This window comes from Vombatus ursinus, unplaced genomic scaffold (genome assembly GCF_900497805.2).
Source record: "Vombatus ursinus unplaced genomic scaffold, bare-nosed wombat genome assembly UNPS02014807.1, whole genome shotgun sequence".
In the NCBI taxonomy this organism is placed as follows: Eukaryota; Metazoa; Chordata; class Mammalia; order Diprotodontia; family Vombatidae; genus Vombatus; species Vombatus ursinus.
In genome coordinates this window covers 35,695,428-35,722,178 of record NW_020954585.1, presented here as the reverse complement: position 1 = coordinate 35,722,178, position 26,751 = coordinate 35,695,428, and the positions used below count along the sequence as shown (strand labels likewise).

The window sequence follows — 26,751 nt, the reverse complement described above, 5'->3', positions numbered from 1 at the left end:
AGAAATCCATGATGAGAGAGCATAAACTGGCACAGGGATGAGGAAAGGAATCTCATAGAGGTTGCACATAAACTGACCCTTGAAGGAAGCCAAGGACAGAGGCAATGAGGCAATCCATTCTAGGAAGAAGGGTTAGATTTTGCTAAGGCAGGGAGGGAGGAATATAACATAAGGGTAATGTTTCCAAATCCCAGAGATCTGTGTGCGCCAGGCCATTCTTTCTTCCTTCAGAAGAGGCATTATAGAAGTGTGGAAAGGTAAAGTAGAGTCAGATTATAAAGGACTTTAAGTGGCAACCTGAATAGTTTGTATTTCATCCTATAGATGTTAGGGAGCCATTGAACACTTTTGATTAGGGGACTGACAAAGTAAACTTCTATTTTTGGAAGATTATTTTGGCAAATATATGGAGGATAGATTAGAGATGGCAGAGACTTAGTAGCAGGGAAGCAAATTAGGCCATTTCAGTGACTAGGGAAGATGTTCTGAGGGCCTGACCTGGGGTGGTGCCACAGGGGTAGAGAAAGAAATGAATTTGAGAGTTATTGTGGAGGCCGAATTGAGTCAAGAGACAGTTCCTGCCCTGGAGAAACTCGCAGTCCAATGGGGGAGGAAATTTGTATACAACCATGTACAAACCAACTATATACAGAATAAACGGAAATAATTAACAGAGAGAAAGCACTAGAACTGAGGCCTGGGCTTCTTACAGAGGATGCGGTTTTAGCTGGGACTTGAAGGAAGGCAGGTCCACCGCCCCTGGAAAACTCTCCCTCCTCATGGTTTCTTCCAAGTGTCCCCAGCAAGAAGCCTTTCCCAGTGCTTCTTAATCTTAGTGCCTCCAGTTTATCTGGTATATATCTTGTTGGTCATGTGGAAGTGGAGCTTAGGGAAGAGAATAAGACATCACCTACATAGAGGTGATAAATAGAGGCAGTGGATAGAGCACTGGGCCTGAAGTCAGAAAGATTTGAGTTCAAATCCAGCCTCAGATGGATTACCAGCTGTGTAACCCTGGACAAATCCTTTAACTTCTTTCTGCCTCAGTTTCTTCATCTGCGAAATGGAGATAAAAATAGCACCTAACTCCCAGAGTTGTGAGGATCAAATGAGAAAATGAGTGCTTTGCTAACCTTAAAGTGCTGTACAAATGCTTTATTATTGTTGTTGTTAGTGATAATAATAGTATGAATCTGTGAAAGATAACAAGAGCACCAAGAGAAGGTGTATTAAGAGAAGGGCAGCTCTCCCAAATATACCCACTAGCTCTGTGACTTATTCATACTTCTTATGCCTCTTCTTTTCTACTCATCCTTTAGAGCTCATTGAAATGCCACTTCTTCCATGATTCCCCCTTTTAGTAATGGCCTCATCCTTTTGACTTCACATCTAGCTTTGTGTTTTTGACTGTTGTTTTTGTTGATTCTTTTGGGTCTTTGAAATAAATCATAGGTATCATCTGCAAGAGAAATATTTAACTCCTGGTATGCATTTGCTTTTTTAGTGGGGCCAGGAGACCTGCCTGATCCATTTTTCTAATGTTGGTTTATTTCTGTTGTCTGTTTCTTATTCTATCAATTTGGATGTTATATGTTTTTAAAAGAATTCATTGTGCTAGGTGCCGGGAACACAAAAGCAAAACAAAAACCATTTCCTGCTTTTAAGGAGATTACATAGTAATGGAGGTATAGTGGGAGCAGGAATAGGACATGTAAACAAATACATTAATCGTTTCTTTTCCAGTATCAGTTTTGTTGGCATATATTTGTGTGGATTATTCTTTATTAATTTCCTTTATTCTTTTACCATTTATTTTCAATTCCTTTCTCAGTTTGATTTTGTTAATTTGGTTCTCCTCAGTATTCTTGTTAATTTAGCTAATAGTGTATAATTCAGTTGATTTAAAAAAAAACTTTGTTTTATTCATTAATTCAATTGTTTTTAACTGTGTTAATTTCTCTTTTGCTCTTAGTGATTTCTCTTTTATGCTTATTTTTTGTATTAATTTGTTGATTTTCTATTTTTATGCTAAATTCAGCTCATTAATCTTCATTTTTATATTTTGTAAGTATTCAGAGAAATAAATTTGCCTCTAAGAACTGCTTCAATAAATTTTAGTATGTTATGTTATATTTTGTCATATCTTTGATGTAATTTTTGTTGTTTCTATATTATGGTTTTTGGTCCAATCCTTTTAAAAGAAGTTTTTTTAATACCTTTTTAAATCTTTTGATTATATTTCTTTTATTAATTACTATTCTAATTGTATGATGTGCTACAAAAGTAGTATTTAAAATATCATATTTTCTGAATTTATAAATATTTTATGCCCTTGTAGGTAACAACACAATTTCTTCTTAAAATAATCTGTATTTCAAATTTGCCTTCCCCCAAATGAGGGAGATTTTATTGTATTTACAAGTAGTAAATATAAGGTGGAAAGATCACCTGCTTAATCCTGCCATTTAAATATGCATTGAATGTAGGATATCAGACATACTTAAAATTTATCTTATTACTATCAGTGAATCAGTTGTTTTCTCCATATTTCAGTCTATAGGCATGATTCTAGCCTCCAACAAGCATGCTCTGAAAACATTAGGTAAAATAATATTAGAGTGTGAAGCTTACTATTGTACAGTGGTCAATCAGCTGAACAATATGGTTTCATGACATTACAATGACATTTGATTATAATTTAATTGTTTTATTTTGAAACAACATTGGAATAACTTAGTACTGGGTATTCTTGTATTCTCTAAGTCATAGAATTCTAAAAAGAGCTCAAAGATCACTGTTTATTCTTTAATATATCTTTATTAAGGCATCTATCCATAGGTAGGAAAATTGATGTAAATATTTTTATTTTCTGTGAACACTTACAGTGTATAATCAGTGAGACCCAAACTTGGTTCTTTCTTATTGGTGATGATGGCTTACTTTGTAGTACAGACTTAACCATGATCCTTTACCTTATAGTCAAATAGAAGAGATAATCTAGGGGAACATAACTAAAATAGAAATTCAAATGTAAGTACAAAGGAGATGCACAGATTAATTTCCATCAGAGTGGTGGTTTAGGGATGGCACCTTAACCAAGTTATCATATAATGTGGACCTTGAAGTGTGGGGCATTCTAGAAATATTTTCAATGAATAGATAGTGGTGTTTTTTTTTTGTTTGTTTTTTTTGTGGGGTAGAGGGTGGTAGAATAGGAATGGGTCTATATTCAGGCAAAGAACTACAAGGACACTGACATGGGAAAATATGTTAAATAAAGAAAAAAGGATTTACAGAATTGAAAAAAATGCTGGAAAAAGATAATAACTAATAAATTTCTTCTCTTAAGTAAATCAAGTTTTATACTTGTTTACACTATTTATTTTTCTAACTCTCTCTTTGTATTCTAAAGATAACAATTTAGTCTAATACAGGTCAAATTATGACAAATTCTGAAATAGTGGAACCCACATTTGTGAGCAATTAATTATAATTGGCATAGCAACTAGAACAGTTATGAGAATAAATTACATGCTAAATTTGGCTTTATTTATATATGAGTTTATGAAAATCTGAAACTCAGACTGTCTCTGAATGCTAAATTAATTTGTGGATTATTATTTTATGAATGCATTCTTATGCTGGACATTGGAAATCTGTAACACAGGGGAGTAAGTTTATATTTCTTTCACAGCATTTCTTCCCTGCTTGTCTAAACCTGGATATTTTCATCTTTTCCTTTTGTCCTCTCATCTCTCTCTGTCTCTTTGTCTATCTCTCTTTCTGTCTCTGACACATACTCTTGTATCTGGAATTTTAAAGACATAGATTACAATTTAGAATTTAAGATATAAAAGATATAAAAAACTGGTACTTGTACCAGTGAGGATAAAATAGATACATAGCTTAACAAGTGAACAACAAATCATTAACTAAAGATAAAACAAATAATTGTTGTTTTTAACTACACGTTTATTTATTTTGTCTCGAATCCACTAAGGATATAAAACTGGCAAATTTAAGTAGTAAAAGAATATGTATAAAAGAATATAGGAAAGTAGTAAAGGCAGTAGAAAATCTGAATGTATTCAGTTGACCATAGAGCTTCATGGCCAGCTAAATTTATGTCCCCAAAAGACACTTTTGTATCCCCAAAATAACACTTGTCCTTATATTATTCTCATGACCCCCCATACCCTTTATGCTCTTATTTTATGTGATGTTAATTAGGTCTAGACTTGTAATTTTATTGGCATAAGGAAGTGTTGTCAAACTCATGGAAACTGGGCCACTAAAGTGTACACCAGGGTCCCAGCAGGCTGCATATTGACTTATAAAAATATATATTAACATTATTTAAGTTCTATTGCATTTTTATTGATTTTTGTTAGATATTTTCCAATTATATTTTATTCTAGTGTGGGTTGTACTTGGGAGTGTCGTTCATGTCATGCTCATGCTGGCTGTGTGTTTGACATCTCTGGTAAGGAAACCCCGGTGTGAAACTCTCTCTATTGATGCAGATTGGCAACTTACTTTTATTGTGACACAGCAAATACATGTTAGAAGTAGGACTTGAATCGAGGTCTTCCTAATTAAGGACAGTTTACTACCTTTATTGCCACATTAATTGTTTCTCCTTCATACTTAAGTACATTTAAATCATCCTTATATCACTAATGGACCACATTTTATCCAAGTAACTTCCTGCATGAAAGCATACATAAATGCAAATTTTTCTTATTATGCTTGTATTTCCTTTAGTACTTAATTTACTATTTTATACATAAGATACCAGATATGGTGACACACATCTGAGATGTATATATAGATAGAGCTGTTTCAAGTATCCTGTGTTGTTCAATTTAGATATTGCTTTATTTAATTAGCTTGATTTGAATTAAAAGTTGTATCAGGAGGCAAAAGCTCAGACTTTTCTAAAATGAATGAACATTTATAATTATTTTGATTTAGATATCTATCTGCTTGTGGCTGTCATTTTAGGTCAGAAGATGTTGATTTTAATTATATCCAAGTGCAACATGTTAACTAGAGGTTATTAATATGAAAATCACACAATACTTGCATGTGATTTTAAAAGGTCATTTCAATTTAGACATAAATGATGCTGAAGTGCTAGAAGAATACTGGGTTTTAGGTGTTTCTGAATCCCTCTTTGAATTAAAATCTCCATAGTAATTTTAAATCACTCCTTAGAAATTGAAGACAATTAATTTATCTAACAAACATTTGTAAAATGCCTACTTCATACAAGGAACTTTCCTGGGTCCTGATAATCATCTACTCTGAAGAAATAATGAAAATGTTAATCAATTACAGTTTGTCAAATGTTTTGACAAAAGTGATGAGTGTTATGTTGCAAAATGCAGTAATACTTTGAGCAAATGTAGATGTTAAATATTGAGCTAGAGTATAGTAGTCCAAAATAACTATAGTTATAGTTATTTAGATTTAAAGTTGATTGGATCTGATATATAAGTATTTCAGTGATCCCAGTAGACTAAAGACAAAGCAGCAAGAAATTGTTCAAAGGATTTAATGGCAAACTTAAAAAAATTTGTATGCATTGGTACTTTCATTAATGTTGCAATATATTAAAATTATGCATGCCACTGTTAATAGCTCTTAGTGTTACTAATTAAAACCTATATTTCCAGCTGTTGAAAAAAATCAAGGTTCTGACTGAGATAAAATTTAAGAATGGTCTCATTTCTTTCATTATAAAGTCCTATGTAAAAGCATATTTTCTCAGAGTAATTCAATCTATAGTATTTTTTCTTATAAGACCTTAACAATATTCATCTGACAAAAGATAGCATTGAAAAATTTATTAAATTAAGTCAATTAAGACTTTCAGAACATTATAATAGCAATGTCATTCTGGGAAAATTGTAACATAAATTCGGTTCACAGTGGATAATTTGGAGTGATTGATTTTTTTTAAAGTGGATTCAGGTTTTTATACATACAGATTTCTGGTTCACTTGCTAAAAACATTGAGAGGCAACTTGGTTGTGCTTTTTAAAATCATGCTGACAGTACAGCAGACATTAAAACACAACTTTCTCCAATAAAACTCAGACTCTCTATATGACATTCATTTTGTATTTCATAGAACGTCTAGAAGCAGCAGGATACTTTTCAAATGTTCAGTGTCAAAGATCAAACTGATATGTATTGGTCCAAAAGCGTGCATAGAGAACAGAAAACTCAACTGTACCCCTTTTAAATCTCTCCCCACCGCAAACAAACAAAACTGCTGAAAGCTTAGAAAGGTATGTTTGGTTTTATCACACTTGAAACCTCAGGGAAAACATGTAAATTTCTGCAATAATGATGCATTTAACACTTCTGTTTTCTTTATTATTTGATCATATTAGATTGCATTACTATCTGGTAATTGATTTTTGGCTATAACAATTAAAGTCTGACTGTGAAATATTTGAATTATAGAATTTTTAAAAAGTAAACACAGTTTCATTACTTTCAAGTACAGCACCCAAGCTAAGAATTGAACAATTTTTACTTCAATACTTCAAAGATCCATGATTACAACAGTGTTATTCCAGGAGTGGCGGTCTTAAGTAGATGGTTTTCATGAATAGCTATGGGCAAAAACAAAAATAGCTTGGTGATCAACACTCTCTTGATGAGTATTTTTTTGCTTTTTTTTGTGTGTGTGAGGCAATCAGGGTTAAGTGACTTACCCAGGGTCACACAGCTAGTAAGTGTCAAGTGTCTGAGGCTGGATTTGAACTTAGGTCTTCCTGACTCCAAGGCTAGTGCTCTATCCCCTGTGCCACCTAGCTGCCCCTTTGATGAGTATTTTTGCACATAGCTAAGCTGGTTCCTGGAGACCAGACATACAACCTGTCACTAGGACAGAAACCTTTCCAGCTTGGTAAAACCTTCCAGAGCTTGTGTGCTTTTGACATAGCCTTTGACAATTTAGGATCACCTCCACACAAGCATTAGGAATTCTCACTGGACTTCAGCAAAAGAAAAAATTTAAAAGAACTAATTATAAAACAAGTAAAAACAAAAACAAAAAACCCCCAACCCCAAATATAATACTAATTATTGGAACAAATAGGTCCATGCTTAATTTTTTTTTACTTGATCTTGGTTTAGAAAAGCTGCATTTTTTGGAATCGATTTCCACTACTAATGAATAAAACTATGAAAGTTTGGTGAGAAAAACAACTTTTAGTATTTTATTTCAATTCATTGAACAAATGCAGTAAAAATTCTTTGTGAGTATAAAATTTAGAACTGAGAAATTTTAGAATTCTAAGGGAACTTATAAACCCATTAAATACAAACCCTGTCAAATAAAAAAAATTCACGCCTATAATGTACTGTGTATTAGGTTGGTGAAAATATGATCTCTTAACATTCCTAGAGAAACTGAAAAGAAGTTTCATTTTGTTTTTTAAAATATGCTTTCACATGGGTTAAGGATACTGAAAAAATCTCACAGAGGTTAAGTGACTTGCCTAGGGACAAAAAACTAGCTAGAACCAATGCTAGAACCCAAGTCTTTTGCCTTTAGGTTCAGTGTTCTTTTCACTGTCTCTCTCTCTCTCTCTCTCTCTCTCTCTCTCTCTCTCTCTCTCTCTGTCTCTCTCTGTGTCTCTCTGTGTCTCTCTCTGTCTCAGAGAAAATATTTTTAATTATGTAGAAGTTGGAAGCCATATTACAAGTTTTTGAGAAGGGACTGAGAGCAAAGGAAGTAGAAGAAATGAGTATAGATGGATTTTTCTAGGGATTTGATTGAAAAAAGAAGGAGAGACATATGGCCAATAGATTTTAATTTTTTTTTTCAGTTGTGTCTGAATCTTTGTGACCCCATTTGAGGTTTTCTTGGCAAAGATACAGGAGTAATTTGCTATTTCCTTCTCCAGCTTATTTTACAGATGAGGAAATTTAGGCAAACAGGGTCAAGTGATTTGTCTAGTCACACAACTAGTAAGTGTTTGAGGTCATATTTGAACTCAGGAAGATAAGTCTTCCTGACTCCAGGCACAGCACTTTATCCACTGCGCCACCTAGCGGCCTGGTACAGTATTTACCATGGTATAACTTTGGGTTATTGGGTTTTAAATTAGATTTTATGTATAGAACATACTGAAAACTAATTTGGACTTTGTTAGCTCTGAACTCTGATAGAATTTTGACTAAAGATTACCTGTGTGTAATAAATATATATTTTAACAACCAAGTGGAGGATGTTGCCAAGAAAATTAGTGGTAATCTCATAATTTTAAGGGGACATTTAGAGCCTATTTAAGGGACATTTTCAATTATTATTTATTTACAAAAATGAGCTAATTTATTTACTATTTATTAAGGTAAGTACCAGAGGCAATACTGTTAACTATGTGACAACATATTTTAAATTCTGTATATGTATATATATATACATATATATGTATGTATATACACATATAAGTATATATATATACAAAATGTCACTTTCTATTAAATATGGGTAATGAAATCTTTGATTAATTGAGTACTCTAGTTAGCTGGATACTATCATATCTACCAGGTATGGATTACCAATTTTTATATAGGAGAGGGAAGGAAAACCTGTGAATATTTGAACTAAATTCTAATTTCTAAGCCAGTTGGCTTAGAAATCACTATCCTAGTTTGATAATCAATAGGTTATCTGGAGACTGAAAATTTTATTAAATTGATTTGTAATTTATATTTTCAGATTTATTTTCTTTTATTTATTCTATTTTTTAGCTTTGCAGAGAAAGGAAGCCACAGGGAACTGGGATCTTCATTCTAGACTAAAATTCTCACAAGCTAAATTCATTTTCTCTAAGCAGACAAGTCACTTCATATCAGGGAACTGATATAAAGTTTTTTTCTCCACCCACTACAGCAGTGGTACTCAAATGTAATCCAGGGACCCTTAAGGGTTCCTTACACTCTTTTGGGGGTTGGCAAGAATACTATTTTCATGATAATATTAAGATGTTATTTATCTTTTTCACTCCATTCTCATGACTGTACAATGGAATTTTTCATAGGCAACATGACCTATGGATTAAAGATTTAACTTCAGAGATGAAGACTGAGTTAATCTCATTTGCAGAATTCTACTTTTATCTTAAAAATGGATGAATCTACAGACATGGCTAGACTCGCTGTTTTGCTTGTATTTGTTTGGTATCCACATCAACTGATGATTGGAGATCTTTTATGTGAATACTTGGCAGCAAACACAATGGTGCTATAAGATTCAAAGTGTTGAATAACTGTTCTGAATCTCATAGTTTATTCTGGAACAACTGTGTTGACATTTACACTGATAGTACAAAAGCAATTTGCAATTTACATTGGCAGAAATATACAGCAATGTTATTTTTCTTATAAAGATCTTTTAAAATTTATTTTGGAAAATACAGTTATTTTTCCTAAAAATATTTTTATGTTAACATGTAATGGACTTATAGTTTTGGGGATGAATTAATAAATTAAAAATATCACTTTTTATTTCTCATGACAAATATTTAAAGATATAACCCACATAAACAAAAGCTCTTTGGGGTCCTCGATGATTTTTAAGATTCTAAAGGAGTCCTGAGACCAAAATGTTTCCCAACTGCTGTACTAGAGAAAGAGGGGGAGGGTCAGAGTGACCTCTGCTGGGCAAAAATTATATTTGGATTCAGTTTTCTGAATTTGAAAACAATAAAACTGTATTCGAAATAATATATTTAAAATTTTAACCATAGTGATTTTTGAATTAATGAAGTTATTTCAAAATCTCATACAGAATTACAGCTTTCATATAATAGGGAGGCTTCCCACAAGTAAAGTTTTAAAGAAATTATATTTCCCTTCAAGGAGTGCTTTCACCCATAACACAGAGAGGGGTGGACAAGCAGGAGCAGGGTTGGTCACTGGATGTTCTGCTTTAGACTTAAGCCCTCTTTATTTGTAGAGCTTGTAAGGGAATGTGAGAAATTTAAGCAGAAGCATGTAGGTGAATGTTTAATGACCAACTTTCTAGGGGAAAAAATGTACCCACAACATAGTTTTAAGTTTAATCTACATTATTAACATTTTCTTCATCACTTTCTTGTCTAGACAATCAAGAAAACAACAAATTAAGCCCTGATTTGTAGAGCTTGCCAATTTCTGAAGTGTAAATGTTCTCACAAAAAATTTAAAAACTGGCTCTTTTGAGCTGGTTAGAGCTATCTCCAAGGGTGTCTCTGAACTTAAGAAATGTTTTTTCTTGCTGGAGATTTAAAAGTTGAAACTCAAAGTGTAGCATGATCATCCCCTTCCTGGGCTTGCTTTATCCTCAAGGGATTGTCTCTACTAGGTAGGGGTATGCATAGACATGTAAATGAACTTTTTTCTCTACATTGGCCTTTTTTATGAAATTTTATACTTGCCTAGAGATGTAAAATGGGAATCATTATCTGTTCTTCTTGTTGTTGAATAACTTAGCTCTGTGAGAGATGACCATGTATGTCTTGTCTCTATACAGAGATTCAAACCTTTCCCCAAAACTCTGCTGTCTGCTGTCATTAATCACACCAGACAAAGGATTTATCAGCCAATGTGTTTTCTTTTCATGTGGAAGGGGGAAACATTCATAATAACACTAATTATAAGCACTTAGGGAGTAAACCATTTATAAGTAAATAGTTGTCTATCATGGGAAATATGGTTGGCTTCTTCCCCTGAGCTCAACTCTCTCCCAAAAGGAAAATTAGTTATCTGCTAGCTTAAGAGAGAGATGCATTTTGAGCTAATTCTTCTTAAATAGGAAAGTGAGGGAAAAAGCAAAACTCCCTTCAAATACTCTGCAATTTCACCAGCATGCTCTAATCAGTTCTCAGCTGGAAGAATGGGTTGCTCCTTAGTTTCTCAGGGTCACGTAAAAAAGGGCTGGGGAGGTGCATGATGTGGTGATTGTCCATATACCACTTGATCCTGCCTCTGTACTTCCTCTTGTAGCAACAAGATGGATGGTGAACTCTTTACTTTTCTCTTCCAGGAGCCACCAAAACAGTTCCAGAAAGTTAAGGTCAAAGGCGTCAGTGGGGGGGGAGTGGGGGGGGGGGGCAGGAGAGAGACACAGAGACAGAGAAACACAGAGACAGGGAGCTGATATGATATATGAAGGAAAATTACATCTCTAGCAGGCCTCAGTGGAAGAAGATAAGTGTGATTTGGAGGATTTCATTATAACTTTTTTGTGGATGGAATGGGGAGTGAGGAGTTGAGGAGCAAGAGTCAGCCATCTAACTTTAGTCTCCACCTAAATACCTGCAGGTTGCACCATTCATTCAGTTATTTCATAAATTTTAATGAATGTTAATGTTTCTTTCTTAAAAATTTTTATGAGGATTAAATTCAATATAGCCAATTTCTATTAAATATCTACTATGTGTGAGTACATAAGGATACAAAATCAAAAATGAAACAATCTCTGCCTGTCATGTACTTACCCATTACTTGGGGGCTATAGACAGGACAAAATAGGGAAGGTTTTGCTTCCTCCATTATTGGGTGGTGTCCTCTGCCTTGAAGGAAGCTAAGAAATCTAAGGTGCAGAGGCACATTACAGACTTGGGTATGACGTGTGCATGCATGGAGGTGGGAAGATGAGATGCTCATTTTGGGGAACAGCTAGGAGCTACTTTGTCTAGAATAAGGCATACATGAAGGGAATACATCTTATATAACTACATGAAATAAGACTACAAATGTAGGTAGGAGACTGTGCATGTTTATGGAGGAGGAGTGGAATGGGGCTAAATATGGTGCTGAATTTATTCTAGGCATTCCCATTTTACAAACAAGAAAACAAAACAGTCAAGTGACTTTTACGAATCTAGCTGGTTGGTGAAAGAACTAGGATAGAAAACAAGTCCCCTATTCCCAGGCTAATGCTTTATCCTTCTTGACCAAAAAAATGAATGAAGTAGGAGTGTATTGTGTTATTCATTTAATGGAGGATCATATCTGGCATCATATTGTGGGTATTCCTTTTGTGTTTAGGTTGTACTAGAAGGTCATTGACATTCCTTTCAACTCTCAAATTCTATAATTTGAGGATGCTACAAAATAAGCCTTCTTGCCAATTTTATCAAGCAAACATTTTGAATGAGGAAAGTGTAAGAAGCCTTAGTGATAAATTTGATAGTCACACTGCCTCTTTATAGCATATTTATTTTTAGAAACAGATTTTTATTGATATCTTTTTACTGATATTTTTTGTTTCTACCTTACCTAGATTTCCCCCTGTATCTCCCTCCTATCAGAGAGACATCCTTTGTAACAGAGATCTTTTTTAAAAGAGGAAGAAGAGAAAAAAATCAGCAAAATTGATCAATGCATCAAAAAAATTCTGATGTCACATGTAATGCTTCATATTCATTGATGCTAATCTCTGCAAAAAAAACTAGAAGGAAGAATAGTTATATATGTATTCTTTCCATTTATATTGTTAGAGTCATTGTGCATATAGTTTTCCTGGCTATGTTTATTTCTCAATTTATTAAAGTCTTTAAGTAGTTTTGTTTAGCCATTCCCCTATCAAATGGCATCAACTCTGCTTCTGGTACTTTGCTACCACAAAAAATTCTGCAGTAAATATTTTGTTCTATATAGAATCTTTCTTTTTGTCAATGACCTCCTTTGGGTATATACCTAGTAGTGGAATCTCTGGGTCAAAGGGTATATCACTTTAATCACTGTTTACATAAGTCCAAATTGCTTTCCAGAATGGTTATAACAACAATGTAATAGTATGCCTTTTTTCCCACAATACCTCCAACATTGAAAATTCATACCTTTTGTTATCTTGGCCAATTTTCTGGATGTGAAGTAAAACTATAGGATTGTTTTAATTCACAGTCCTCTCGTTACTACTGATTTAGAACTTTCTTTCATATGACTGTCAATAGTTTACAATTCTTTCGAGAACTCTTCCTATCCTTTGACTATTTTTCTATTGACTTTTGGTTTTATATATTTGTTAGTTATCTACATATTCTGGATACCAAATCCTAATCAGAGATTTTTCCTAGTTGATTGCTTACTCTTGTCCTAGATATATGAATTTTATTGTACACATGCTTTCTAATTTCATGTAATCAAAATTATCTATTTTATCTTTTGTATTTGATTCTATCACTTGCTTGGTTAAGAATTTATCCCCTAGGTGTCATCCTAATAGGGAATGGTTAAGCAAAATAAAGTATATGAATATAATGCAATATTTTTGTGTTACAAGTAATGATGAAATGGCCAAATTCAGAGGAACCTCAGAAGACATTCATAAATAGATATGGAATCAAGTGAACAGAGCTAAAGCAATTTATACAATAATAACATTATAAGAGAAAAACAACTTTGAAAGACTTTAGAATTTTAATCAGCGCAATGAGAAGTCAAATTAACAAGCCTTTTAAAAGCAATTACTATTTGCTAAGTACTGTGCTAAATTCTGGGAATACCACTACAAGCAGAAAGAAAGATAGTTCCTGCCCTCAGGGAACTTACAATCTAATGGGAGAGGGGAGAAAAAGAACATAGAAAAGGTAGCTGAAAAGGGAGAGTACAAGTACAGGGGCATGGTAGAAAAAGTCTACATAGTCAAGTGGAGCCCAGAGAGGAATGAATGCATTCCTTAAAATGGAAGTTCTAGGAGGAACCAGACAATGAGAGAAAGGGACTTCAGGGTAGCATGTACTTCCAGTATGAGATGCTGAGATGGAGTGAACTTTCAGGGTGAGGAGGCTGCTGTGGCATAATAGAGAAAGTCTAGATCAGGGGTGGGCCTCAAGGCCACATGTGGCCCTCTAGGTCCTCAAGTGTAGCCCTTTGACTGAATCCAAACTTTACAGAACAAACAAAATATATTCATAGCCAGATAGTAAATATTTAAGGCTTTATGAGCCAAGAGGCAAAATCAAGGATATTATTTAGGTACTTATACAATAAGAGAGAAAACAACTTTACACAATTTTTTATTGATGAAATTCAAATATATTAATAGCAATAATAGTAACTTTTTTTGGTAATACAGGTCTATTACTAATTAGAAGAATGGAATTTGGGGGATTGATGTTTTACTTAATTGGAGTTCAAAATTTTCTCTAACATCAAAATGATGGCAAATGTTTATGTGTTAATGCTGATTTGTTGTGTTTTTTTTTAAACATTTCATCTTTAAAAATGTCTTTTCACATGGATAGGCATTGCCAAATACTGATATCACTCTATAAGAATATGATTTTAATTGTGCACATTCATTGCTTGGAAGGCATCTATACAATTATATTAGATTCTGTTCTTGCTATTTGTCTTTTAGCATGTCTTTACATTGAAGATTAATTACTTCTAACTGGAGGAAGGTTAGCACCTCAATTTAATATGAAAATTTCTTTTCACTTCCATAGAGGTCTGAAAATGTAACAGTAGTTTGGAGCTTGGAAAAGATATCTTCTGCAAATTTGTATGGAAATGGAGATCTCTTTTTTTAAACTTTTGACAGAATGAGGGGAGGGTGTCATATAAAGCAGCTTGACATTACTTGAGATTCAAAGTTAGTTGTCATTTAATTGATTTATGTTTCCTGCATAAGTGATGTTTTGCCTTGTAATTTTAGGTTGAATTATTTGAGAAACATTATCAAGTCTGCAGCAAAAGTTAATTTCTAAAGCCATTCATGTTTGATAATAGTGGTTGAGGGTGCTTTGTCTTCAGAAAAATTGTAATCTTGGCCATGAGCTTAAAACATCATAATAAATTGTTTTTTACTTCTTTTCTTATTTTGACATGATGAACATGCAGTGGTAATTAAAAAACTACTGTAGTCTGGCAATACATGTGGCATTGGAAACTCTGGCATGCTATAACTACGTCACTGTAATGTGGTGCACCAAGCATCAGTGTGAATTTATGAGAGAGCCACATATGGTCTCTTGCACAACTATTCAACTCTGCCTTTGCAATATGAAAGCAGTGATAGCCAATATGTAAATGAATCAGTGTAGCTGTGTTCCAATAAAAATTTATTTGTGGACATAGAAATTTGAATTTCATATAATTTTCTCATGTCACAAAATATTCCGTGTTTGATTTTTTCAACCATTTAAAAATGTAAAAATCATTTTATCTTGTAGGTTGTACAAAAAAAGGCAGCAGACAGATTTGACCCAAAAGCTGTAATTTGCTAACCCCTGATCTATGACTATACTTTGTAGGTTTTTTTAAAGCATAAATCCAGTTTTTTATTATGCATTGACATAAATGTGTTGTACTTTTTCAATATATGCTTTTATGCATCTATTGAGATAATCATGTGGTGTTGGATTTTAAAAAATGTGATTACATTGTTTTTCTAATGTTGCACCATCTTTTCATTCTGATTCAAATTCAACTTGTATATAATTAATGATTTTTTTTTGGATAAATTGCTATAGTATTTTGCCGGTATTTTACTCAAAATGTTTAATTGCTATTTACTAATTATATTATATTTACTAATTATATTGGTTTATGATTCTCTTGTTTTATCATTCCCTGGTTTAGATATTAAAACCATATTTTTCTTATAAAAGATGTTTAGTCTATTGCTTTCTTTCTCAATTTGGTTCACTATTCTTCTTTTCTCCCTATTTTATTAATGTATATTTTAGGGAATATAACTTTTTTCTCTTGAGGATTGCTTTAGTTGTATTTTAGAAATGCTGGTATCTTGTTTTATCAGTATAATTATTTTTCACATAATTGTTAGTTGTTTCTACAATTTATCTTTTCACCCATTCATTATTTAGGATTTCATTATTAAGTCTTTTAAGTTGATGTCTTTTTTTCCTTCCTGAGATATTATTTTTCTTGCCATATAAGAAATACTAAACATACCCATTAAACGTGTTTAGTATTTCTATCCTTTTGCGTTTATTTGCAATTTTTGATGTCTTAATACATGATCAATTTCTGTAAAAGTATAATGTGGTCTTATTTAAATTGGGATTTTTTTGAGTTCCTTTCCTCTTTTAATAAGTCAGTACCTTCTTCCTAAGATTTTGCTTAATCTACTTTGACACAACCTTTTTCTCATAGGCGCTTGTCTTCTTCTCTAATTTTTGCCCTTTTCCTAGTTCTGGAGTTTTACTTAACTTATTCATGTATTCTTCTTTCTTTTATTTAGCTATCTAATTCTTCTCTTTTTCTCTTCTCATTTAATCAGTTAATTCAGACTCCATTCTCTTCTTCCTCCAGCTTCTTTTATTATTGTTCTGTACCATTTTCTAAGGATTTTTGTACCTCATTCTTTACATTAATTCCCTTCCTTTTTGTTTATTTTGAACTTTTGTTCTTTCATTCATGTATATGTTGTATGTATGTATAAGTATATATACATAAATGCACTTATATTTTGTTATATATAATATATACACATACATATAATATACATAATACATGTGTATTATATGTATATCTATACATATATATATACACACACACATTTATTTATTCCCTTTTAAATTTCTCTGTTCCTTGTGGAATGGAATTAAAACATCTAATATACCAAGTTTGAGTCCCCTTTTCTAACCAGTTTATTTTATTGCACTTGTGCATCTTGCTACCTTATTCCTTTTTTTTTTCCTTGTACCTCCCTCTTAGAAGTATCAATTAATGAAGGCAGCAGAGGATAGAAATGTTGCATTTTGGTGGAAATTTCCCTGGGTCTCAAATTATACTCTCTGGTCTATTTCTATCCCCTACCCTTTTCATGATCATTCTCCTTCCCATTTGCCATGCAATATTCTTCCTGGATCCATGTCCTCCACCATTCCTGGTGCCAGTTGTTCTAGGAGCTCTTATTTCCTTTATCCTGAGGGAAAAAATTGTCCATAGATTAATAAAATTCTCTTAGAAGAAGTGGTCCCACTCTGCAACAACTTGCCCCAGATTTGACCCATTCTAAGGTCTCTATTTCTTTTCAAACACATATCTTGTTCCCCAAGGGAGTGCTTTTCAGTGGGATCTCCCATAACCAAATTGGGTTGAGGCTTTCCTTTTTCATTCACATTTTTAAAATTCTTTCATCCTTCATCTCTTCCTCTCTCCTGGAGCCCCCCTTTTTTTGCTGCGAGACTACCGGTGTTACCTACCATTCATTGTTCACCTATAGACTTGCTTAGGGTACATCATGTATTTTCCTTAACAAAAATCTCCTTTGTCTCACTTTCTGACTCCTACCCCATGAATGAGTGAATTAAAGCTTGACATTCTCCAGTGTTAATTCTTAAGGCTGTAACCTTATTGTGCTTGTTTAGCTTTACCAAAAAATATAACTCACAGCACTCCCTTCGTCTGCTATTTTAGTAATCCTGTCAAAAAGGGAAATATAATCTGGTATGACCTGTTCTTCATGAAATCATGCTGGCTCTTTGTAATTTCTCCTTCCCTTTAGAGATGATTGTCAATCATTTCTTTAATAATCTATTGTAAATTTTTTTCTTGAGGAATCAGAGTCAAGGTCTCTGGCTTAGAGTTTCAGTCTGTTCCCTTCTCTTTTTTGAAAATCAAGACAAAATTTGTTCTCCAATCTCATGGTATGTATTCTGCTTTTTATGATCTTTCAAATTTCATTGACCATTAGTTCAGCAATAAAAGTTATTAGTGGTTTTTGGACCCCAAAGATAGACTTCATCTGACCAGTTGACTAGAATTTATCAGCAGCAGCTAGGTGTTCTCTTTCTCTCACATGCTTACATGGGTGTTGACTCCCTGTTAGTTATTTTTGTTCAGTTATTCACAATGTAAAAGTCATTCTTTTGCAGAGAAAACAAACAAAAAAAAAGAGTTGAGAATCTCTGCTTTACACTTTTGTCAGTTATCATCCAATTTACCTGAAGCAAATGTCTTACACCTTCTTTGGCCCTTCTTTTTGTCTCAACATAGCCAAATATGCCTCTTTTGTTGTCTTTAGCTTCCCTTACCAACTTTGACTAACTCAGAGCTTTAGCACTCCTGACACTTTTTATAGGACTGTGCCATGTTCCTATATTTTCTCATATCACCAGGCCTTTATCCTGTTTTAAAAAATCCATTTAAAAATAATTTTAAACATCCTCTACCTCTGAGATCCCCTTCTCTTTTTGGTTAGTTCTTCCTGGAACATCCATTTTGAGAACAGGCCCAAACTATGCCTTACTCTCTAAACTTTGCCATCATGCCTCATCTGCTTTCTCCTCACCCCCCCTCCTTCTTCTACCATTTGTGAGGTTTTTTCTGCAGCTTCCATCGTGTAGAAGGGCCTAGACCAGCCATCTTTCATTCTCCAGACTTTGCCATGATACCCCCATGTGGATACATTTTTTCCTCCCTCACTTTAGCTTTCTTTAATGTGTTGTCTTCCCCCATCAGAAAGTAAACTTTGCCTTATGTTTGTATCCACAGCACTTAGCATAGTACCTGGCACATAATTAGCATTTAATCAATGTTCGTTGATGTGACTTTAAATCAAATTTGGGTGGTGAGTTCTTTGTTCATCCTCATTGGCCTTTTCAGACCAATCTCAGTTTTCCTCCTTACTGGAACTGTTTCCCTTTAAATCTTCAGAATTTATTTTTACATGTTTCCTATTCCTCCTGGCCTGACTTCCCCTAAAACATTTTTTGTCTATGTGCTCCTACCTGTTTATCCTCAGATTTTGAAATCTGCTTTCTCAAAATCTAGAGTGCATGTCAGATGATGCCTGGAATTTTTCTCCTTTCCCACAAACTCTTAAGATGGAGTGGTCTTTTCCCTATAAGCTTCCCATCATTCCTACCCCAGAAACATTTTCTTTGTTAGTGAGCATCAAAACCTGGATAGAATTTCTCATTGTTGGTTACTCCACATTTTAATGGATGGAATTATCACAAAGGCAAATAAAATAAGTTATGGAATAATTGAAGCTGCCCATCAATATTATATAATGCCTCTCTTGTGCTGGGCTTGTAATTTGTTCTCCCAACTTCTTACCTATTTCTTCTTTCTATCCAGGTGGCCTGTGGCATAACTCCAATGAAAAAATCACTTGTGTTTTTCTTCTTGGACCTAAAACCAAATATTCTCTATTATGCTTCCCTTCTCTGGATTTCCTCATATTAGTATACCTTCTTAATATTCCTATCCTTTTTCTTTTGAACAAAGTATGCCTGTCCAGATCCACAGTTCAGTCATGTGTTTCAACTGATAATAAATTTTATTCTTTGATTTCCTTTTATTAATTTTTATTATGAAGGGGGCAAATCAGGGCCATTTCTGTTGGTTAGGAGATTACTGAGTTGGTTGAAACCTGTTCTATGGGATGTGAAAATTTACTTAAGACCTTAGACATTCCTCAAATAAGAAGTCAGAGGAAGTATCCCAATTGTTTCTGACTCTTTGGGTATCTTGGTGACATGTAAATCTTCCCTTTCAATCAGTCCGTTGTGAACCCTCTAAATGTAGTTTAATCTGTAACCTGACTTAGTTTACCTATAAAGTCTGTTTAATTAGGTTTGTTTCCTTAAGGAGTGTATGAGATTATGATTCTGTTTGACTAAATTTGTTCAACTTTTATTAAATAAAAAAGCATGGAATTAGGAATCTACCTATTATAACTTTTATAGTCTAAAAGAATGTATAAGACTGTAATATGTAAAATAATTTTTTTCTTTTTACTTTGACATAATTTTCTCTATGAAAGCTTTTCAGAAACTCCAATCAAAGCTCAGGGTTATTTTTTTCCTAACTCCTGAACCTGTACTTAAGCACGATAAAACCTAGGATTTTAATCTCCTTTGTGGTAGATTTATTTTAGCAGCAGTAACTTGCCACATGAACTAAAAAAAGGATATTTCTCCCATAAAACAACCCACTAATCTCAAAGATACACATTGTCTTCTTCTGTTAAGACTACTAGTTCTTTCTGTTTGTTGCCTACACTTTGGGCTTTTGTGTATAGACATTTGAAGCCCTGAGTTTTTTCTACTTGCCTCATTCTTGGATCCTGTATCCTGTAAGATAGATTTCTCAGCTGTCATTCTTCATCCTTCTTTATGGCTGCTCTCTATAGTATCTAATTTAGGGGATATACATAAGCAGTTTTCTATCTCCCTCATCCTTTAAAGCCTATTTGATTTAGATTTGTAAGACACCTGGCAAATAAATTCTTAACAGTCTTGTTAGACATGGTATATCTCTGGCTAGGAATATATCATTTTAGGTTGTGACCTAGAAATCCAAATTCTATTGATTATATTAGCACAACAAATGTTAGTACAATCAGTCTCTGGGAGTAGGAAGGAAGAAACTGTAGGCATTATCTTTAAGGAAGACACAAGTTTCTCCTATGATGGGGTTGCCTACAGTAGAAGTGCTGCAGGCTGAGTGCTGCCTGAACCAGATTAAAACATAATTGGGAAATATTTGACAAAATAAATAAAAACAAAATAAAACATACATAATATTACATTTTAAAACTAAAACAATATGTATGCACAGGGATTCTTGGTATGGATTAGTGGCCCAAATTATATTTGAATTTGATAGTACTGGCCTATAGAACATAAAAGATTGGGAAAGGATGGCTTTAATTGCTTATATTTACATTTAGTCTAGTCCTCATTACTCTGACGTGAAATAAGACAGTGCCATCATGGTGGATTTAGATTTCAGGTGCCATTTTTCCCTATCAGTAAAGATTCCCATACTAAAACACTTCTCTTCTCATTTCTACCCTGCTACCTGAAAGGGTAATCAGTAAGGTTTGTCCCACTTATATTTCTTGGGTATGGTGTGTCTGAAACTCTGCTGATCATTTAGTTACCCAGATGTTCTGTAATACAGAAAAATGGAAAAATGGTCTTTTATGTTCCAATCTACCCTTAGGTGTCCCCCTCCACTTCCTATCTTGCATCCTTGTGTCACCTTTCTGTGACCATCTTCTTATTGTCAGAAGATCTGCAAATAAAAGAAGGAACACAGTAATAAAAGCAAAGACTTTGGAAGGAATCCTCACCAAAAACAGAAGAACAGGATAGGTACAAGTGAAGCTAAAGGGTAAACACTTCTCAATCAGTTTTTAAAAAGCTGGGATAAGAGATTAGAGGTTGAGGGCAAGTATGTTCACCAGGCTAGCCATTTTCAGTAGATGGACAGTGAAGAGGGTAATGTTTTATGTTATAGGTCAGTATAGGAAATAGGGTTTATGTCTCTCATGAAGATGAAAACACAGATGGCTATGGGTGTGTGGTTTGGACTTCTGAGGTTCACTAGGTCGAGATTCCTTGCTTGGGGATGTGGCTATTTTCTAACCCTCCCTCCTCATCTCTGCCTCCTGACTCTATTCAAGTCCCAGCTAAAATCCTACTTCTACAATAAGTCTTTCTTGATCTCCCTTAATGCTGGTACCTTCACCCTGCTGATTATCTTCAAGTTATCCTATATAAATCCTATTTGTACATAGTTGTTTCCATCTAGTGTCCCTCATTTGAACATGAGCTCTTTGAAAGTTGAGACTGTCTTTTAGTTTTCTTTGTATGCCCAGAACTTAGCACAATGCCTGACATAGAGCAGGTATTTAATACATGTTTATTGACTTACTGAAGCTGAGAGAGATTAGGCAACTTGCTGAGAATCACAACTCTCATAAGTGTCTGAGACAATATTAGTCCTATATCCCTAAATAGGGCCAGGAAGAGTCAGACATGACTGACATTGCTTCAACAACAATCGAAAAATATTTAAAAAATAAATGTTATAAGCTTTATAAGGAAAATATGTCATTAAATCATATTTAAGAAATGTATGTAATCACTTAAATTACTATGATTTTATTCATGCATTTTTCTTCTTTAAAAAATTTCAGTGCTCGCCATTTACATTTTATTTTTTCCTTCTTCAGTATTTGGGATGCTTAGAAGTTTTACGCTCAATGAGGTCTCTTGACTTTAGTACAAGAACTCAGATTACAAGGTAAGACTTCTTAAAAATTGCCTTCTTTGGTTTTTTATTTTAGAACATAATTATTTTTGTGCCTAGAAATTTCCAATACTGCCCATTGCCATCTGATCTATAGCATTATAGGAGACACTGAAGGTATTACTGTAGCATTGCCATTTTCATTTATACATGTATATTTCAGTTAGTGAAAAAGAAGGCAAATTGTTCATTTTCAACTTTTTCCTTTTTTTTCTTTCTCTCCCTTTGTTTTATTCCCCTCATTTTTTTAGGAGGATAACACTCCAGGTAATAAAGTTTAAACATTTTCAGTTTACAAATCAGGGCTGAGTATATGTAAGGAAAAGTAGTGAAAAGACAATAAATACATGATTACAATTTCCTAACACCCCCCACCCCTCCACATATGCATACATACATACATAGATACATATTTTATATATATATATATAATATATATAATATATATATATATATATATATATATCTATATCCTTGTAATGGGTACTCCCTCCATCAGTACAGATCACCAGGCGTCCATGCTTTCTGATACTTTACAGTTCTTATCAATGTCCTTTCTTGGGTTTTCAGAGAGGATTTATCCAGCCTTCCTCTAGGTCTTTTCTAATATCATGTATGGTCAATAAAACACAAAGAACAGTAAATAGAATTTTTGTTGGAAATAGTTAATTTTTCAAGTAACCTAATTCTATAAATAGCAAAAAAATTGTTCATTCAAAATATTGTTTCTCAAATTTTATATGGTAAATTTCCCCAAGAAAGGGTATTGTTTATTCAGCATTTTGCAATCCCGAAAAGTCAAATGATGTCACATATCTGTATGAATAATGACATAGCTGATAAACTAAGAAGAATGAAGCTAGGAAAAGGTCTGTGATATTTCCATTTTGATGGGTAAAGATCTAAATTAATTTTTTTCCTCCTTTGTTTAATTGTGTCTGATGATGTAAGTTATAGGAAAACATGCCTCTCATTGTTTACACTCTATTGGAAGAATCCACTTTTGACATTTGCATTGTCCAAGGGAGAACATTCTGTTGATATCCATGGCTAAAGAATGATAGATATGGATTTAAAGCTTTTAAGAAGAGAATAAGATCGAATATTTAACACTGAATTATCTGTGTAATTTCTAGAGTTTCTAAAAAGATCATATCATTTCAAATGTCTTTACAAAAATCTCTTGATGTATAGCTTTTCATATTGCCCACAGATAGACTTAAAATGGACAGAATTGCTACTATGTTAGAGAACAAAATACGTGAAGAAACTGTGCATAGCTAGTAAGTGATAGAGGTAGGATTTGAATCTAGGTATGTCTGAATTCAAGACTAGCAAAACAAGAAGACAATGCTTTAAAATTTACAAAGCAGTTACTTTCATTTAATGCAAAATCCTTTCAACCTCTCAGCAACTTTGTGAGATAGGTACTTTTCTGGGGTCCTAATTTATGATGTCATTAGTGTAGAGAGCTCTCAGTGAGGGAATTCCTTGTACCAATACAGATAGTCAATGTATAGTCTTAATGAGTTGCCTGGGGGCACTGAGGGGTTGAGCGATTTGTCGAGGGGCACATGACCAGTATGTATTAGAGAAAGGACTTGAACCCAGATTGTCTTTACTACCCTCCATGCCATACTGTTTCTCATGAGATAGTTACTGCAAGCATTATTAGCCCCATTTTTCTGAGGCAAAACTTGAGGCTCAGACAGGTTAAGTGATAGGCTTACAGCCATACTACCAGCTATACCAGATGAGAGATTTGAACCCATGTCTTTCATTACAATGTTTTTTAAAAAAGAGTCGCTAAGATCTCTTTGGTTTTAGTGAGATGCTTGCTTTTAAAAAATGCATGTATGTCTAAAGTTTCTTGTTGCTTTGCATTGATTATGAAGTATATTTCTTATGTTGGCTATATCTAGAAATCATTTATAGGAAATAATTTGGCAAAGAGAATGTTAAAGGCAATTTTTTTTACATACAAAGAACAGGTGGGAGGATGGTAGTGTGTAAGGTCATAAAATATCTCAGATCCTCCCCACCACCACCAGTACTCTATTAGAGCTTGCAGATGTGCCACTCTTCTAAAAGATAGAGAGGATCATGACTAGTCTCTCCCACTCCACCCAGCAATCCACAGAGGAATTCCCAGAGTCCTACAATGATCCTGGAATGGAAAAGCTGGGATTGGTAAAGAATGAAATGCAGAGTGGTGTATAGGGGGCCCCTGGAGTCTTCAGGATAGTTCTTGTACTCTTTGACTGAGTTCTGCTGTACCTAAACCCAGTCTACGTGGAGTCTTCCATGTAGGAAATCAACTTTGTTGCATTCTAGGTGGGTCTAGTGCTATATTCCCGGTTTAACCAAATAGCAGCCATCATGTCTAGCTGTCTGAGCCTAGCTGCGAGAGAAATCTTGGGGCATCCTAGGTGGTCCAGCCTTGTACTCCCAGCTTGAGCAAAACAGAGTCTGAATCTCAATTGTGTTGTAACTCAGTCATAGCATAACAGAGACCAATCTCTAGTAGTTTCAGGCTGAGTTCAGCATGGCCCCAGTAGCCCCAACTGGTTGGTTGGTTGCTGTACTTCATTCTCAAAGAGGACGAAAATGACATCACTATGTTGGAGTCAAGGTACAGTGTGTCTTATATGGTTGATCAGACCAATATGAGCTTGGAATGCTCTACCACAGGTTGGGAACAAATAGTCCATTTGAACACTTGGAGTGGAGATGTCTCTAAATTTGCACATTTCATTTCTTTTGAGTTATTATAGTTCTGTTTCACTCATAGAGCATAGCACCTTCTTTGATTCAGGAATGCCATACTGAGTGGTTCTTTGCTAGCATCTCCCATGTCACACAATTGATTTCAAAGTTCTTTAGACAGACCTTAAGAGTGTCTTTGTATCGCTTCTTATGACTACCATGTGAGTGTCTGCCTTGTGTTTGTTCTCCATAAAATAGTCTTTTAGGCAAACAACATTTCATTTATACAACATGGTTAGCCCATCATAGTCAAGCTCTCTGCGGTACAGTTTAAATGCGTGGCAGTTTAGCTTGAAAAAGGACCTCAGTGTTCAGTACTTTATCTTTCCAGATGGTTTTCAAACTCTTTCTAAGACAATTCAAAGGGATATAATTCCATTTCCTGGCATGGCAGTGGTGTACTGTCCAGGTTTCACAGATGTAAAACAGTGAGGTTAGCAAAAGGGCTCTGTAGACCATCAGTTTGGTAGGCAGTCTAATGCCTCTTCTTTCCCACACTTTCCTTCAGAGCATCCTAAACACTGAGCTAGCTCTGATAATGTGTGCATCAACTTCATCTATGTGTATATTCCTGGGAAGTATACTGGCCAAGGTAAGCGAACTTATCCACAGTATACAAAACTTGTCCATTTGTTGTAACTAATGGTTCCACATATATATAGTGTGGTGCTGGCTGGAGGAGAATCTACATTTTCTTGGTGTAATTTTAGGCCAAAATTAGCACAAGCAGCAGAGAATCAATTCACACTTTGTTGCATCTCAACCTCAGAGGCTGCATTGATTGTACAATCATTTGTGAATAAAAAGTCATGCATCAACTCTCCCTCTACTTTATTCTTGGCTTCCTTTTTCAAGTTAAATAGTTTACCATCAGTGTGGTAGCTCACTTTGATACCATTTTTGTCTTCAGTGAAGGCATCTCATACTAAAAAGCATGGGAGCAAGCACACAGTCCTGCTTTAGTTGGTGACTGGGAAAGCATGAGAACATTATCCATTATCCAGAACTCATGCAAACATGCCATTGTGGAAGTGGCATATGATACTGATGAACTTCTCCAGGCAACCAAATTTTGCCATGATCTTCCACAAGCCTTCATGATTGAAAGTATCAAAGGCCTTGGTCAGATCAATAAATGTTGTGTATAGACCTCTCTTCTGCTCTTGGCATTTCTTCTGCAGTTGTTGGGTAGCAAATACCGTATTGACCATTTCTTAGCCCTTTCTGAAACCACACTGGCTCTCAGGTAGATGACCATCTTCCAAGTGAAGGATCAGATATTAAGGAAGAGTCTGGCAAGAATCTTGCCAGCAATGACTAAGAGAGAGATTCCTCCCTGTGGTTGTCACAGGACAGTCCATTTCCTTTACCTTTATATAGATGGACAATAAAGGCATCCTTGAACTCCTGGGGGACAAACTCCTTTTGCCATATAACCTGAAAAATTTCAGTCAGCTTTTGTATGAGCAATGAAACTTTTGCCATTTAAATCTCTGCTGAGATGGAAGCAGCACCAGGCACTTTGCCACATGAAAGGAGCCTAATGACATTCAAAATCTCTTCTTTAGTTGGAAATTCAGCTAGAGAGGTATTGACTTCAACCTGAGGTATATCGTGAATGGCTTCAGCATTGGTTGATTGATGATGGTCTGTTGATAACATTATGAAAGTATTTAGCCCATCTCTCCAGGATCATGTCCCTGTCACTAATCAATGTGGCTCCATCAGCACTGAGTAGTTGAGATGCACCAAAGGTCTTTGACCTATAAATAGCCTTCAGAGCATCATAAAAGTGCTTTCAGTTGTTACTATCAGTGTAAAACTGAATTTCATCTGCATTCTTACTGAACCAAGAATCTTGCATCTCTCTGAGCTTTGTTTGTACTTTATTTTTGATGGAGTTAAATGCTGCACTCGTAGAGATGAATGAACTATCCTGCTGGTAAACCCTGTGAA

At 34.4% G+C, this 26,751-nt stretch overlaps 1 protein-coding gene across 1 annotated transcript in view; it reads left to right on the top strand.

Annotated features, from left to right (window-relative positions):
• Window positions 1–26,751, top strand: part of SHC3 (SHC adaptor protein 3) — a 173,849-nt gene that overhangs the window by 17,204 nt on the left and 129,894 nt on the right. The window contains exon 2 of the mRNA XM_027874951.1: window positions 21,953–22,023. Within this exon, the coding sequence (XP_027730752.1) occupies window positions 21,953–22,023 (71 nt within the window). The remainder of the gene's footprint in view (window positions 1–21,952; window positions 22,024–26,751) is intronic.